This window comes from Callospermophilus lateralis, chromosome 9, assembly GCF_048772815.1.
Source record: "Callospermophilus lateralis isolate mCalLat2 chromosome 9, mCalLat2.hap1, whole genome shotgun sequence".
NCBI lineage: Eukaryota > Metazoa > Chordata > Mammalia > Rodentia > Sciuridae > Callospermophilus > Callospermophilus lateralis.
The window spans coordinates 8,656,509-8,674,663 of NC_135313.1; the positions used below are offsets into that span (position 1 = coordinate 8,656,509).

At 42.7% G+C, this 18,155-nt stretch overlaps 1 protein-coding gene across 6 annotated transcripts in view; it reads right to left on the minus strand.

The window, feature by feature from the left end:
• Sp100 (SP100 nuclear antigen) overlaps nt 1-18,155 on the minus strand; it is a 93,397-nt gene that overhangs the window by 43,546 nt on the left and 31,696 nt on the right. For all 6 annotated transcript variants that reach the window (XM_077110232.1, XM_077110233.1, XM_077110231.1 and 3 more), the window contains exons 2-8: nt 16,410-16,572; nt 15,359-15,527; nt 13,254-13,316; nt 9,998-10,066; nt 7,052-7,201; nt 6,615-6,698; nt 1,102-1,248 (exon numbers count right to left, since the gene is read on the minus strand). In XM_077110232.1, the coding sequence (XP_076966347.1) occupies nt 1,102-1,248; nt 6,615-6,698; nt 7,052-7,201; nt 9,998-10,066; nt 13,254-13,316; nt 15,359-15,527; nt 16,410-16,572 (845 nt within the window). The remainder of the gene's footprint in view (nt 1-1,101; nt 1,249-6,614; nt 6,699-7,051; nt 7,202-9,997; nt 10,067-13,253; nt 13,317-15,358; nt 15,528-16,409; nt 16,573-18,155) is intronic.

Genomic DNA, 18,155 nt, shown 5'->3' on the forward strand with positions numbered 1-18,155 from the left:
ACGTGACCTTGAGGATTTTGTATTTTCTTGGTAGACTCAGTAATTTTTTTTAAAGAAAGGAATTGATATTTTCAAGACAGATTTGTTCTCCCTAGCATTTTAACTATAGCTTTTCTATTGAATGCACAAATTCTCTCATGCATGTTCATTCATTGCTGCAGTTTGATTCTTCTGGAACATTTACATCATGTAGTTATTGGAATACAACTATAAAAATTAACAACTGTTAAATTAAACTAATGTTTTTAATACCTTTATTTTACTTATTTATTTATGTAGTATTGAGGATCAAACTCAGTGTCTCACACATGTTAGGCAAGTGCTCTCCCACTGAGCCACGACCCCGCCCCCAAACTAAATGTTTTTTGTTTGCTAATTTTTTTTTTTTAAGAACAAAAGTAGTTTTCAATTGGTAGTAGAGTGAGTTTAAGTCTGCTTGCATAGTTATGCTTTTCATTTATTTGTTAAAGAAATGCAGTGATTTTTTTACTAACATAACTCATCATTTGAGGGGAAAAAAACTCCAAAACTAACATGGTTAAGAATTTGCAGTCAGACCAAACCCAATAAATGTTAGTATTAATGGAATATAGTCAATTATAATGAAGTCTGACTCATAATATGGTTATTGGTTACCACAGTGAGGTGAATAAAACAATTTTCAGAAGGTTATTAACCTGAGAGAAGTGTACTTGTAAACTAAACCTCCATTAACTAAGTATCTTTTCTTTGTGGTAGGGTCTACCTTCTGCTTTCCCAAAATGGATGAATTTATAACATTTGATGAGCCTATTTCAAGTTTTTGTTGTTTGTTTGCTTGTTTTTATTTTTGCAGTTTAAAATAAAAATGTCAAATGCAATTTTAGTTCTCAAAAAGAAAAGAAAAGAAAAAGAAACAATCCCTCTGACATCAGTTCTCATTATCACCACCATTTCTGCCAGTGTTTTCCCAGACCCTAAGGAACTCTGTTAAGCTAACTTGCTTCAGCTTACCCAGCGCTGGCCTGCTCCAGAGGCTACCTGGACTGCCTGGTGGGCCTTCATGACGTGCGGAGCCCTTTACCTGGGAACCTGTTCACAGATCCTTTCAGTCAGCCTTACCTATTACTTCGGATGGCTGGTAATGGTTGGTCCTGGTTTGGGATCCTTGCTTCACTTGCGTGGGAAAAAATGGCTTTTCCTTCTTTATATCCACCAGACGCACAGAACAGGAAGTCATGTGGATTCCATGGCTGGAGAGCTCTGCTCCTGGGCCAAATTGTAATGAATAAAGAATTTTCGTTCTCCTCCCCCATTGACAAACATGCCATTGATAACAATCTCTTTCTGAAACTGCATTGTTGAGATGCCCTTCCTCTATTTCCTGCTGCTTAGTTCTGTCTCTCCCTTTGTACCTCTCTTGATGGTGTTTTGTTTTTAACCTATTCCCCCCCCTCTTTTTTTTTTTTTTTTTGGTAAATAACATTTTTTTTTTTTGCCTTTTTAAAAAATAAAAATTATAATTGCAGTACATATAAAAGTGGGTTTTGAATGATTAGGAAGTATGTCTCTTTGGACAAGACACAGATTGCTAACACCCCAGAAGCCTCTTAGGGACATCTCCCACTAATTGTCCCCACCATCTTTCTCAAAGTCAAGAGCCTTCCTGATTTCCAATACTCCCATTAGTTTTGCATCTTAAGTAATTTAATTTTATATAAACAGAATCATGCTCTTCTTACTCTCTCATATATATCCCTGAAGAAGCCAAATAGCCCCAAATTCATCTATATATGTGTATGTGTGTGCATATTTATATATACATATTACACATTTATATACCATGTTTGTGAGAATCATCCATATTCATTTTTGTATAATTATATTTATTATATAATTTTGTATAATCATTCTTGTTGCACATGGTATCGTATTCCATCACAGAAACAAGCTGGCATGTGTTTCTCCTTTTGTGCTATTTCAAGTGTCTGACTTTATGAATACTGCTGTGGACATTGTCTTCTGATGAACACATTATACATTTCTGGCAGTTTCTGCTGAGAAATGCAGTTCTGAATTCTAGAGTGCATATTTCCAAATTTAACAGATGACACCAAACTGTATTCTAAAAGCACATGTAAAGGCAGATACGTAAAAGAAAGGACTTGGGAAATTCAAGTAACTGAAGAAAGTGTGGTGAGCGAGGCATTAGAGGGTGAGAGGCAGGTGATGGGGTAGGCAGCACACAGGCCTCTTTCAGGATGTGTCATACCGGGCAGCACTGACCTAATTCAGGACCACAGGAAGGCACTGGGTTCTAAATAGGAGCGCCGTGGGAACTGGTTTGCATTTTTGAAAGTTCCATTTTTAGTGTAAGTTCGGACAATGCATTTGAGGGGAGCAAGGTTGTAGAGACAAAACCAAACCAAACCAAACCCAAACCAAACCAAACCAAACCAAACCAAACCAAACCAAACCAAACCCAAAACAAAGCAAACAAAGCAAAAACACTGTTCCTCCAGTTCTGAGAGCCAGAGGGATTGAGATCAGGATGATGGTGCTGAGGGTGCAGAGAAAAGGAACCGTTGGAGATATTTTAAAATCAGAATTGAAGGAAGTGGTAAATACAGTGATGGTCGCTTTGCACCAGTAGGTCTGGGGTGGTTTGTACATTACACTGCCATAGATGATGGCGACAACCTCAAAATCGAAAAATCCTTCAGATCTTTGAAGATTTTCAGACACTTTGAAAAATGAGACAAACAACAGGTCTGGGTGGGAAATACATGTTTAGGAATCAAGAGAATCTACACGGTGACTGAGCCTTGGAGAGGCAGGATGCCCGAGGGGAGGAGAAAAACAGGGGACAGTTTGGTAAAGGACACCTTACCCTTCTCAGGGTTGACAGAGGCAACTTGTGCCTTTTATTCTCAGATCAAACAATGTCTTGATTTGTCCTCTGTCCCTTGTTGGACACGGCCCCTCTCTACCAGTTTTTCCCCCCTTGACTTTTAACTCGTTTTCTACACGACTCTTCATGTCCCACCCCCATGTTTTTGTCCTATTTCTTGATACTTCTCAATCCTTTGTATCTTTCTATTCTTATTCTCTATGTTTTTTTTTTCCTTTAAAAAATAAGAAACACACACACACACACACACACACACACCCCAGGACTAGGGTGAGGCAGAGGTGGTACTGTGGCCACAGAGTGAAGGAACCCTGGGGCCCAGGTGCTCAGAGGGAGATCTCCTTACACTCTGTGCCTGGGGTTTCTCCTGCTGTACCTGGCTTCGACCCTGCTGTCCCCTACCTGATGCTTTAGCTGATCCATCTGTTACGTTTTTACCTGCTCCTCATCTGCTTTTTAAATTTAATTATCGCTGTGACTCCTAACTCTTCTATGTCACTTTTTGTCTTTCTAACTATCTCATTCCAACCACTCCAGTCCTCACCAGTTTCCCCAGTGCCACGCCCACTGCCCGGGAGTTCTACCCCTGTGGTTTCCTCCTGAGGGCCTTCCCCTGGGCTTCCTTCCTTGCAAATCTTATAGAAAACGTCATGCATGATTTCCACGCTTCCATTTAACCTTTGAAATAAGTTGCAACTTATTTGTTTTAATCGACCATGTGACATGAAATGTTTGGATTCCATGTCAATTTATCTAACATCTGCCTCATTCATGTACTGTGTTATTCACTGATCTTTAGTTGACCTTTCCCATACGTTCGCTCCTTGTTTTCTCTACCCAAGGACACACACCACCTCCACGAAAGAGCACAGCCCTCTCCCCCTTGCCTTTCAAGGCTCTTGAAAACCACCAGAGGGTGTGCACAAAGGCCGCGTCTGGGCGGGGCAGGCAGTTCGTGGGACCACAAAGCAGAATTGTTGCTCTCACAGAAAAGTGAAGACATAATTAGAAAATTGGGGAGGGGCAGAGCAAGTTGGTGGAATAGGACTGTCCATTGTTCATCCCCCCACAGAAACACCAATCTGAACAACTGAGTGTGCAAAAAAACCTTCACAAGAGCGGTGGGAACCAGGTGAGAGATCACAGCATCTAGGTGAGGCAAAAAATTAAGAAATAGACTTTGTCTTATATTCCAACACTGGGTCTTCCCCAGCAAAACTCAGTGCTGAGCAGGCCCAAATGACTTCAGATTCCAGCCCATTCCTGTGGTCTGAGCCTTCAAGCCTGCCCAACCCCAGGCTAAATCCCACAGTCCCAGGATCATGACCAGTCCTGTGAAGATGGTCACAGGTGACTCAATACCAGGTCAGCCTCAGCAGTCCCACACTTCAGATCAGGTCCATTCCAGAACAGCCCCAGGGCATCAAGTCAAAGGCCCACCCCAGCACCTGGACAGCCCAGTGGTACTAGGCTTCTGGCTTCCACCCCAGTCCCCCAAGAGCTCTGCAATCTCTGAGTCAAGGTCCACTAGCACAGGACGACCCACTGGCTGTCCTAGGCGCTGGGCCAGCAAGCAGGTCCTTGGACCACACCAGATGCCCTGCCACAGATCTCTGGGTCAGCAGACTGGCAAAGGCTTTCTAGGATAAAACCAGTTTTCGGGGACTGGAACAAGCCCCCACTTCCTCAAATGTACAGACATTTGAGGTAATAAGAAACTTGAAAAATCAGGAAGTCAGAATACCAACAAAGGAACACCACAGTGTCCCAGTAGCATGCCCCAAAGAAATAGATATATGAGCCACCTGAGAAAACATTCAAAATAATTGTTTTAGGAGAGCTCAGTAAACTTCAAGAACGTACAGAGAAACAACTCAGTGAAATCAGGAGGCCAATAATTGACCAAAGTGAGAAATTTAACAGAGGTTGAAATTATAATACAAAACAAAATAAAAACGATAGAAAAACAACTAAAACAGAAATTCTGGTGCTGAAAATATAATGAATTGAGGGGCTTGGGTTGTGGCTCAGAGGTAGAGCGCTTGCCTATCATGCATGAGGCACTGGATTTGATACTCAGCACCACATAAAAAGATAAAATAAAGATAATATGTCCTCTTATAACTAAAAAATAAATAAAAAAGAAAATACAATGAATGCAACGAAAAAATGCAACTGAAAGTCAACAGCAGAATTGATCAAGCAGAAAAAACAATCTGAATTTGAAAACAGGTTTCTTGACAACACATAGGCAGAGGAGATAATTAAAAGGAGTGAGGAAAACTTACAGCTTTTTGAGACATTTCAAAAGAGTAAATTTTAGAGTCATAGTAGTCTGCAGAGGAGGAGAGAAAAACAAAGAGGTAGAAATCTTATTTGAAGAAATAATAGCAGAATATGTTCCCAATTTTGGAAAAGATACAAATTTCCAGGTACAGGAAAGTCAAAGGACTCCAATCAGACCCAATCCAAACAAAACTACACCAAGACACACCATAACAAATAAGGAGACCGAATTTATGATCAAAATGGAAGTTATACCGTTGTTGTAAATAAAGGCCACACAGGACAAACACAGCAAGCATCAGACAGTGAAAAGTTGAAAGGTTTCCTTTTAAGATCAGGAACAAGAAAAGAATGCCCACATGTACCACGTCTACCCAACACAGATTTACAAATGGCCAGTAAGTGTATGCAAAGGTGAACATCACAGTTCATCAGGGAATTACAAATAGAACCACAATGAAATATCACCTCACACCTGTCAGAATGGTTATTATCAAAAAGACAAAAGATAGCGAGCGTTGGTGTGAAAGGAGAGAGAAGGGAATCTTTGCACATTGTTGCCGGGAATGTAAATTAGTATACCTTATGGGAAACAGAATGGAGGTTCCACAAAAAATTCAAGTAGAGCTACCATACCATCTGACAATCTCCCTACTGGGCACATATCCAAAGGAATTAAAATCAGTGTGTCAAAGAGATATCTAAACTCCCACACTTATTACACAGCATTATTGACAAATCCCAAGATATGAAATCAACCTAATTACCTAACAACAGACCATGAAAATGGAATATACATGCAAAATACCAGCCTTAGAAAAGAAGAAAAAAATCCTGTCATTCACAACAACATGAGTGAGCCAGGAAAGTATTATGTTAAGTGAAATAAGCCAGACACAGAAAAAGTCCCATGGCATGATCTCACTTAGATGTGGAGTGTGAAAGTATTAATCATGATCATAGAAGCAAAGAGGGTAATGGTATCTATCAGCAGCTGCTGGGAGAGGAAGGGGTTAGAGGAGACGTGGGATATAAGATTTCTATTAGGAGGAATAAGTTCAAGAGATCTACTGTATAACATGGTGACTATAGTTAATAATAGTATTGTATTCTTAAAATTGCTGAGGTCATAGATTTTAAGTGTTCTCACCATAAAAATTATAAATATGTAAAATAAAACATGTCAGTTTTAGCTCAATTAGTCATTCCTATCTATGCATGTATCTAATATGTATATGTTTTCATCATATTGTACATAATACCTATAAATTATACAAAATATATATTATTACACATTGTACATAATAAATATATATAAATATAAACATATTACGTAAATCAGCTTTAAAATGATTAAGGTGGTTAAAAAGGCAACTGATAACCCCACAAACATGGAGGATCTGGGGAAAAACAAAAGGGTAAGGTAAGTGACACTTACCTTCTACACAGTGGGGCAACGGGCTGGGTGTCCCCACACTCGCCTCTCCAGGGTCCACGTGGGCAGCCATGTGTTGATGGGACTCTGAAGTTTAAAAAAGACCATGGTTGAGACCCAGTAGAGCCTCGCTCTGCTCTGTGTGCATTTTGTTCTATTTCACTCTGTCTCTCCTTCCTTCCCACATTTCTATCTGTAGCCCTGTTTGCATATATTGCCACCTGCAGTTGTGAAGGTGTCTGTGTTTCACTGATTCTGTGGCCAATCCCTCTTTGACTTCTTTTGCCTTTTTAAATATATATATATTTATTTTTTAGTTGCAGTTGGATGCAATACCTTTATTTTATTTATTTATTTTTATATTTTATATGGCCTTGCACGTGCTAGGCGAGCACCCCCCCCACACACACACTCACACAAAGGAAGTGAGTCAGCCTTACCTACTGGCTCTGACTCTCGAGGGCATTGCTCATTTCCTTGGTGGCTTCCTACTGCACCATTTGGGTCTTGGGCCGGCTCTCTTTTATTTACATTTCTCTCTTCTGCTTCGCAAGGGTGCGCAGAGAGTTCATTTTCGGGTAGGTCTGTACCTAAACCACATTTTAATTCATAGATATTTTATTCGCCCCTTGCATCAATCAGGATCAAATAGGAAAATACAAATAAATCCCTGGAAGATCTTAAGGCAGAAAGAATTTAACTCAGTTGAGAGAAGAGCTGAGCGCGCCAAAGGGAAGATGCAGCCACCAGGAGAAGCGTCAACAGGAGGCTGGAGGGGACTGAAGGAGAGTCCAGAGTGGGAGGTTGCCCACTCTAGGCTGGTGAGCAGAAGCCGGGACCAAGGCTGGCCCGCGTGGTGGAAGGTGGAGAGAGCCATGGGGAGGAGCAGCTACCAACTCAGTGGCTCCCCAGTGTCGTGGTGGGGCTATGCTTCCTCCAACTGTGCAAACTTTTTCTAATGTCTCTCATGCTGGAATCAAGGAGAGTTGGCAATAAATAAATAAATAAATAAACAGCAGAGGTCAGCAGCTACAGGTAGAGGGAAGAGTGGAGCAGGAGGGCTAAGAATGAATCCCAAGCACACCAACCCTGGGTGGGAACACCTCCTCCCCCGGGTGAACTTCCCTGGCCCATTGCTGACTTCAACGACCCACACCATTCTGTTTCCAGGAGCCTCGATAGTCTGCGAGTGGACAAGTGTATTTTTTTTGCAGATGCATTTTTTTCCCTTTAGTGCTCTTTTTCTAAACAAAATGGGTTATGGAAAAATTATTTTAAAAGTTTTTACAGAAGTTTTAATGTGGAACTTAGAGCAGGTGCATGTTTTGTGCCACCATCCAAAGCTCCTTGGAACTGCTTCTTCGTGTTGTGGGCGTGAGACACGCCCTTTATTCCCCTGTGCATGCCACAGGCAGTGTCCTCCTGGCTCACTGTTGGACACACTCGTTGATGACTTATTGTGCTGTCTGTGCATCATCTGGGTTTCAGGTTGAAATTTCTCTTCATATTCATCTGGTTCTCATCACTGAGGAGTTCTAAGATTCTAGCCCCAGGTAGGGTTGCCCCACACCACAGGGAGATTCATAAAGAACTGACTTGTCTCTCCCACATGCTCACTGCTCCTACCAAATCCCTTCTCTGCTCATTATTAATCACCTTTCCATCCATTCATTCCTTCCTACTTCCACTATCTGCACTGGTAGATGGACAATTAAGAACATGGCTCATGCTTGTTGTATTTTTTTATAATTTTTTGAATAAAAGTAATTTCTAAAAGTATAATTATGCTTTTAAAAGTCACTCTGAAAGTATTCTGTAACAATGTATTTCTGATTTTAAAAATCTTTTCTTAAATAACATCCTCCTTGCTGGGCATTCCCTGGAGACTCGTTTCCAAAGAAGAGTCATGGAATAAAGACATAAAAGTTATGCTATACACATGAGTGTACTTTAGAGGTGGGGAATCTCAATTTAATTTCCTGCTCTGAGGTTGGTTTTGCTTTGTTCATCATTTCTCCTGGTTGAGAAATAATTAGATCCACAACAAACATTCATGTCAGACATATAGATAGAGAGTATAGCAAAATTTACTGTCATGGTTGGCCAGGCACGGAGGTACACACCTGTAATCCCAGCAGCTTGGGAGGCTGAGGCAGGAGGATTGAGAGTTCAAAGCCAGCCTCAGCAATGGCGAGGTGCTAAGCAACTCAGTGAGACCCTATATCTAAATAAAATACAAAATAGAGCTGGGATGTGGCTGAGTGGTTGAGTGCCCCTGAGTTCAATTTCTGGCACTCCCTCCCCCCAAAAAATTATTGTCATGATTAAAAGGTTAGACTCTGGAGGCAGGTACAAATAGCAATGGTAATTAAATTAGTAACGATGACAAAGTCAGGTAACATAGATGAAGTTCCAGGCATGATTGTAAAAGCTTTTCATGGTACGACTTGTATAGACACATCAACCCTGTAAGGTATGTACTACTATGACATCCATTCATAAGTGATGAAAGGGGGAGGTTCCTTGCCCAAGATTGCAGAGGCAGGATTGGAACCCAGGCAGCAGAGCATCAGTATTCCTGCTCTGACACTATTTAACAGCAGAGTTCAATGACGATTCTTGGTTGGGTGAAACTACACAAAAAAAAATCAAACTCTCTAAACCAACTCTTTCTCCTCTGAGAAAGAGGGTGATAAAACATCATTTTAAAGTATTTGAGAAGATAAAAAAAAATATTGCCTGTATCAATATGTGCGATATTGTAAATGATCAGAAAAAATAAAGTCATTATAATTACTATCTTAAATGTATACTATTTTGAATAATTGGATGATATATTATTAAGAGCATTTTGGATTTCAGGAAGATCAAGAGTTGTTAAAGTACCAAATGGTTTTCCGAGAGACCCACCTGGTGTCTGAGCCCCAGGGATGGTGAGCGAAGGTGTCCTATGAGAGGCACCCTGGTGTGTCTCATGTGTTGGACCCAAGAGGGATGACATTTTCCCCACAGAAAAAATCAGGCTCTTTGCACCCCTCCAGCCGCCACAACACGGGCCCCCACTGGACATGCGATCAAAGGCACCAGACAGATTTAAGCAAGGCAGGAAACTGAAGCCAGGGGCTCGGAACAAGTGCCCAGACCCAGAGCTGGTCCCAGGACTGGCAGCAAGTGCATGCAAGGGGTTTAGGAAGAAGGTTGCCTCCTAGGCAACCCCGAGGGCCTTTGATTAAAGATCTCTGTTATTTAATTTCCAAACTTGGAGAAGCTACAGATGCAAAGATTGAAAGTTCTGGGCAATCAGTCACGCAAGGAAGCAGCCTCACAGAACATTCCAGAATGGAGTAAGACAGCAAAGGGTCCCACAAGAGGCAACAGCGACAGACCATTGTAAGACGAGGGATCTAAGTGCTGTGGCCAGGTCAGTCTTCGCAGAAAAGAATTCTCCCCCGTTCCTAGAAGAAGAAATTAGAAGTTGATCTCAGAAACTGAAGGATGGGTTTTGCCCTTTTTGTCTTTTCAATGCAGATGGTAGAGACCCCTCAAAGTGTCAATCCAGACTCATCTGGAGCTGGAAGTTCCCTCCTGAATTCAGTCTCGAGAGTGGGGTCTGGGTCAGCTGCAGCCCTGTCTGAGGGTCTCTCTGGGCCCCCTCACTAGGGTCCTCTGTGAGGCACTCTGGCACCTGGAGATGGCCTGCTTTTGTCCCCAGCTGGCCTGCCCCATGGCCCTACCTGAGTTCCCAGAAGCCCTGGCCGCCTGGTCCCCGCCCTCCCACACCACAGCCTCCTGGCACAGCCTGTGGCTCCTCCTTGGTGGCCTCCAGTGGGGATCAGCGACGGGTCTGCCTCACTCCTCCCTCTCCCGGCCTCCTCTGTTTCCTTCATCTTTCTGTCTGCATCTCTGTCTGTACTTTGGTTTCATGTTTCTGCCTTTTTCATTAAACAACCCTGGCAGCAGCATGGGGCTAAGAATCCTTTTCCCTTGCTCCTTTGACCCCAGGCAAACTCCATATGTGGCTCCTAGATTCCAATTTCCTCCTCCATAACAAGGGCTTATAAGTGATGACCATCTCTAATTACAACAGGACCTTAGAGGCTGCTTTTGCTAAAAGCACTGACTCTTCTCTTGGACTTGCAGATGCCCAACAGGTAACTAAAAGCAGGATGAAAATGTGGCGTCCGTGCCTTCATTTTGTATCTCTCTCCTCCTGCTCAACTCTGCATACAAGCATGACAATCATTTCAGGAGTGTTCAACTAAAACTGGTATTTCTCTTTGCGGCTGAAGGCACCAAGGTAAGACTAATTCAGGTATTTTCAAAATTTGAAAGGACATTATAATAAACAGATTGGCAACTGCCGGCTTTTACAACATTCTCTTCTGTACTGCCAGAGCCATGCCTAGAACTTTCCAGTCATTGCCCTAAACCTCCCAGAAATAGCAAGTCTTGTAGGCACAAGGAGACTGCCCCCTGCCCCAACTAGGAGCAACGAACCCTGAACTAGAATGTCAGCTGCTCTCTAAGCCTCAGCAATCATCTTTGGATGGCAACTGAATTGTCCCCCTGAGCAATGATGACTTCCTCAGAGAGCCACAGAACCAGTCCTGACGACCCACCAGGCCAGGACCAGGATCGGCCGCCTTACCAGCTCTGTACGCTCTCCAGCAGCGCAAACCCCTAAACCCCACCATGACACCTCGATGTTCTTGCCAGCCCCTGGGGGTCAGATCTTACCTCACTAGACCTTCCCTGCTCTGCCCAGCATGGCCACGCTGATTACGGCTCTTTTCCTGTCCTCTCCACACTCCTCTCTCTGACCAACATCTTGGGTTGGGTGACTGAACCTAGTCCTTTGGGGCCCCCAGAGCCAGGGCCTTTGCCCTAATTCCAGTAACACGACGACAGCCTGGGCACTAAATCATCACAGCAGAGAGTGGACATTCGAGGTGAGCTGCTAAGGACACAGAGCTTTTTATTTTTCATTATTGTCCTTTGCCCCATTCTGCCCCTCCTCCTTCCTGCCTCCTCAAGGCCCATAAGCTCTTTCACATCTTGGCCACTTCCTCTCTGTGTCTGTGTCTGTTTTCCTCCCGGGAGAGTCCTGCTCTTGGACAGCAGTCACTGTATTGAAACCAGCCCGGGCTTCTGCTGTCATGAAGTGGGACACTGAGATAGAATGAGAAATAGATATTTTGGTCTTCATCCTGGCCACAGCGCCCGGAACCCCTTGTAATTTCCTAAGTGATAAAGGTGGAAAGAGCATTTTTTGTTACTCACAACCAGTCCCTTTCATTAACACCTGAGTTTATGCTAAAGAGGTGAGTTTTGGAAAGTTCCTACGGATGGAAGGAACTGAGAGTGGTTAGAAGGATGAAGCCCCTGACCTCCAGGGAGGAGAGGGGATAGAAGTCGACTTAATCACCAGTGGTCAATGATTTCATCCATCATGCCTGTCAGCATAGTGAGTTTTCTAGAAGAAAAAAAAGAGAATCCCTAATGACAGGGTTCAGAGAACTTGTGGACTGGCAAACACAGCAGTGCTGGGCGAGTACGGTGCCAAGGCTGGGCATGTGAGCTCTCTGCCCCTCTCCGTTACTTTGCTCTGTACATCTCTTCCATTTGACTGAGTTGTACCCTTTAAACAAATGGGTGAACATCAGTAAAAACTTCCCTGAGTTCTGTGATCCATACTAACAAACCATCCAACCCAAGGAGGGGCAGTGAGGCCTCCAATTTACAGTCAGTTGGTCAGAAACAGAGGTCACACCCTGGAACTTGCAACTGACAAGTGGGATGGTCTTATGGAGCATGGTCCTCCACCTGTGGGCTGTGCGAACTATAGGACACCCCATGGCTGTCTGCAGAGACCTGGAGTTTGGTTGGTGTAAGGAGAACTTCTACCCCTCAGGTGGAGTGCTGTGGGAAGGCACAGATAGAACCATTGTTTTTCTTTTGCTAAGGGTCTTTCTCCTTCATGTTGGCCATGGGTCATTTTTCTTAGCCCTTCACAGCTTCATACTAATCTTCTCCTGCAGGGACCTTCCTAAATCACAATTACTTCCTGGTAGTCAGTCTCCTTAAACCTGTTTTCCTGGCCCACTGAGCTCTGGTTCCTTCCTCATGGGTGCTGGGCTGGCTGTCTCTGGTCATGCTATTTCCCAGCACCCCACATCCTGCTGGGGCCAGTTAGGGTTGGGATTGTAATGATCCCCCAAGGCATTATGGGAGCTAGCGAGACTTTAAGAGGTGGGGCCCAGCGGGAGGAAGTCAGGTCACTGGGACAATGTGCCCCTAGTCTCTCTTTGCTTTCTGGCTGCCATGAGTTGAGCACCTTTGCTCCACTTCTGCCATGATGTTCTGCCTCACTACAGGCCCACAATGATGGGGCCAAGACACTGTGGACTGAAACCTCTGAAACCATGGACCACAATAAATCTTTCCTCCTTTAAGCTGATTTCTCTCAAGTGTTTTGTCACAGTGACAGAAAGTCGACTAACACGAGGTCCATACAAATCACCCCTCCTTGCCATCTCCATGGTCCTTCCACATTTCTTCCCTGGTTCACAGTCTCTACTGCACGATGCCCTTGTTTCCTTTTCTTTTGAGCAGATGAGAAATGTTTTATCTAGTTGTAATTACCTTGTTCAAGCCTTTCCTGCCTCTCTTCTCCATTATCTTCTTGGGGATATAGCATTCTCACCTCTGAAGAGAGGGAAGGAGAAGAAGGCAATTAGAGATCTCCAGCAGGGACCAGGTACACCATCTCGAAGTTGTACATTTAAGAATTCCCAATCCCCCAGTTACTCAGAGTTCAGTGAATCCCGCATGACAAAGTTCACCTTCCCACCCTGGGACAAAAAAGAGGAGACTCCCACAAAGGAGTCTATGTTTCCCGCACACTAGGGAGATACTCAGTGGGAGGGGATACATTGTAAGCTGAGATACTCCTCTAAAAAATATTCCGAGGATAGAAAGGCAAATTTCAAAATAAATAATAGAAATGAAATGTCTTTTCTGAACTGTTTGAACTGTAGGAATAAACTGTTCAGAGAGTCTGGAACCTTGGAGAGATCAGTATATGAAAGGGGAAGTCCCAATGGCTTTAAAGATAGGGCCAGAAACAAGGGGGGGACTTGGGCTAAAGAGGGTCAGGCAGGATGAATAGTTTCCAAAGGAGTATACAAGATACAGGGACAGATGGAGGGGACATCAGGGCCCAGGAGGTGGCAGCATGTCCCCTGAGGACAGGTGTGCTGGTTGTGCTGGGGGTGGGGGCAGTGCTGCCACCTGGCCATGAACTTTAGGCTTGGATCACCCAAGCACTGGGAGTACTGGAAACAAACACAGGAGATGTGGGTGCTAAGGCCAGAGAGGGGGTGTCTGCAATCCAGAAAGAGGTCGAAGCCCCTGGGAAGTGGGCAGTGAAGGTAACACTGTTCCTCTTGTAGCTCCAGCCTGCGGGGCGTCCTATTATAAATAGAACAGCGACTTGCCACTGGTGCCTGGGTGTTCAATCTCCTTTGTGACCTGCTAGAGAAATTACTCTGTTCTTTATTATATAAGGTAACTACTGACACAGGTCAACAAGCCATAGGTCCCTGCTTTTACATTTTCACCCTGGTTTATAAACCTGTCAATGCCAGAACCTTCGCGGCCTCCCTTGGATTTATCTCACTAGAGTTGGTTCCTACATTGCTGCTCACTCTCAAATTCAGCCAAATCCAATTTGCCGGTTTCACAGACATACTTTTGCACACCTATTCCCTCTCCTCTTCAGGGGATGTGTCTGTTTTACTTGTGATGTCTCTATCTTATATTTTGAGAACTTGGTTGTGACCAAACTGTTGGAATAAAAAAATTGTCTATGCAAGTACAAAACCAAACAAACAAACAAACAAAAAATTGGGGGCATCCTTTTTATTGCATACCAATAAAAGTATGAATCATGCCTTCTTGGAAAAAGTGAAGAATCAAATCTTTAGTTTTGTATAACACCAAAAATCCATGCTGATTATTTGATTAATATATGTTTTGCCCCTTTTGATTAGAGAGTTAACAAAACCATTTCTTATTCTTTTAGGACAGTTTGACCCAGGATTAACTTTCTAACTCATTACTCTGGAAACCTAATAAAAAGTGGCCTTTTTGCTGGGCTACTAGGCAAACGCTGGGTTTTAGAGTTAAAAATGACCCATGACCAGTTGCCTGAGAGGGACTACTAATTCCTGTAGAAAGCTACAACATGATGAAGGTCTTCCTTCAATGGTGATTCATTACTTGGCTTGTCTCCTGTGGGCTACCTGAAAACCAGGACTTTGGAATTCCAAGAGGTCTTGATTCCATGGGCATGTGGTGCTGACCCAGGGTGGACCCTGCACCCAGAGCTAAGCAGTCGCTCAAGGTGTGTAGTAGTGAACTTGGTGGACTTCTTTGTAGACCACTGAAAGGTTTCCCACTGAAGAGACATGCAGCCCCATTGGGATTTTGTTTCTAGTTCTATGCTTTTTTAAGTAAACCTGGCACCAATATGACTCCGGCTGCCCTGAGTCTAAAAACCCAGCTGAACAGACGTCCAGTGGTGCTTACTGAACAGCCATTCTGTCATTAGCACCTGACATGTCTGACTTATTAACTACCATATCCCATGGCACGTGACCTTTTTGCATGTGGTGGAAGCTTCAGATATGCTTGTTGAAAAAGAAAATGGACCTTGGACCTCAAAATGTGGTAATATATCTAATTACCATGTTCGAAGCTTCTACGAACACGAAGCAAATCAGGGTATTCCTGCAAGTTGACCTCACTGAACAACGCTTCGCATAAATCCAGGTTGAATTTCTTCTCCAGTTCACAGAGAACATTGTACACCACTCTTTGTACAGGGACCAGGTTTCTACAAGACTCTTGAGAATCCTTTAAAGAGAAGTGAATGGAAAAATTTAAATAGACACTTCTACTTTACAAAAGAATGCTAGAAAGTAATTTTATAGTTAATGTATTTTAATTTCTCTACACAGGTATCATCTCATGTAAAGCTTCAGAACTTTTGTACATTTGGATCGCTACTAAATGAAACAAGTAAATCCTATCTCTTAAAAAATACCCAATGGTAAGGTGATCTCCTCATCCTTATTTACATTTAGTGTAAGAAAGAGCAAAGATGAAAGTGGGTTCAGAGTTAACTGGCATGTAGCCCTCTAAAGAGCCTGGCCAAGGTGCTTTTGGGAATAGACTTATCAGGGGATGAGGGCTGATCTATTGACTGGACAACCCCTGCACTTCCCCCAGTACTGACTTGGCCCGAAGGGCTCAAGGAAATCAAGTGACCATTCCTCCTTACTATGAACTTGGCCAGGAGAAAGCATATTCATAGGGGAAAACAAAGAGTCCATGCTCTGTATCTCCATAATGACCAAAGATTGATCCCAATTCCAAGACTCCAGAAGTAACCCCCCCTTCAAAAAAAAAAAAAGAAAAAGAAAAGAAAACTTGTTAAAAGGTGTTGCAGATATAACAGCAATCATCCACTCTTTAAATTCATTCTAACAACACACCATTTGCCTTTGGATTCTAATGTTCTCAGAGCTAGGTATTTTAAGTTGATATTAGTTGAAATAAAATGTTGTGCTTACTGCTATTTCAACAAATCAGTTCAATAAGATCATTTATCAATTCACTACAATTGTCTTAAATTTTTACTTTATGGTATATTGTATGAATCATCCTGCGTGAAAGGTAAGCATGACTTAATCTGGGGCTGGTTTGCCAGGTTGTGACATAATAGGCTTCACTTACTTCAAACATCTTATTGGTGATGAGTTCACGGTCGCGGAGGCCCTCGAGGAAAGGAAACGTCTTTTTTATGGCATTTGAGATCTCCACTTTGTGTCTTTTGAAGTGATGGAATATGACCTCATAGATGGTACTGTCGTCTACACTCTGCTCCTCTGTGGACATCCTAAGGGAAAAGAATACCATGGGAAATCAAGATTCTGAGATGCTTGTAGAGGATCCTGTACCTGAAGATTGGGCTATGGAGAACCGACATATACTAAATAGGTGGTCCGGAGCAGAGCTGCCCAGACGGATGGGATGAAACAATGGAAGAAAGCCCGGAGATGAGGAAAGCCTTATCTAAAAGGCTTACAAAGTCCTCCCCGGACCAAAGCCTTTGCAAAGAAAGACTATTTCTGAAATAAAGATTTAGATTTGTGCAAAATTGAGGTAAAGCAGGCCATCCATGGAGAATGAAAAACAATGGAAGAAAAACAAAATCTAACCTTGAAAGTACATCTTAATTAACAACTAATAAAAGAGAATAAATCTCAGAAAAATAAAAACAAGATGTCCCCTCTTTGACTTATGGCTATTAAGAGATAAATATCATCCTATGCCACAAATTAATTCATAAATGTGTGACAATGATAGTAACAAAAATGATGATAACAATATGGTAAGTTGGCAGTTTCCAAGAATATCAAAGCTATTTCCTGGGACATCAGGTTCTGGGTTGATTTACTACAAATCTGTCTATCTATTGTCATGAACACTGATTCTTCTTAGGCAACTTGAATTCCAGAAATTATTCATTTCCCGTGAAAATAATTTGAACTCTGACTCTTTAATTCTGATTCATAGTTGATGATTTTATTGCTCTAATAATAGTGTTTTAATCAACTTCTCTGTGTTTCTAAATGTTATGAAAACCCAAAGCTTTCTTTGTCAAACCAGAAGAGACCTGTGCACACTTCCCAGGACCTAATGTGCAGCAGGGCATGAAAACACCAACTCCCCTTATTTTAAATTCCTGTAAACAAAGTTTCTGGTTAAATCATAGACTGAAGAGAACTATTCATCTTCTCATTTACTAAAACTAAGATACTTAAATGATGAAGCATTCGATTCATAACACAAAGAGAATGGCAGAGGATGATGAAAAAATTCTCAAGACAAAAACTAGACAGAGGAGTGCTCATTGCTGTTGTGGTGGAAGATGCACCCAGAGCTCAAAAAGCAATCAGTGTGTCTCACGAGCTCCAAAGAGACAGTGGAGATTGCGAAGGAGTCATGGGGTGATGTGCTGTTGGAGAGATCAAAACAGAAGAGTATGCCTCACCCCTCAAACCGTGAGCTGACCACAGTCAGCGCAGCTTCCCAGGGACAAACGTTGCTGGAATTTCTGTCACCACCTGCTAATTTTGCCCATTTGGGGTTTCCCATAAAGGAAAAGAACATTGTCTCTGCTTTAGTGTCTACTGCCATGCTTCTCATCCTGTTGTGGTGTTTAGCAGGAGTTTGTGTCTTTTTTATTGTGGAGTGATTTTCCATTGTGTGCATCGACCACAATCTGCTCATCCAACTTCCTGTCGATGGACATTTGGATCCATTCCAGTTTGAGTCTGAAATGGATAAAACTGCTGTTCTTGTAGAAGTCTGTTTATGGCAAAATGTTTCTATTACCTAGGAAAGAGACTGTGGGTGATCGCTTAGGAATATGTTTAAGCACTTTACAACTTTCTAAGCTGTTTTCAAAGACTATTA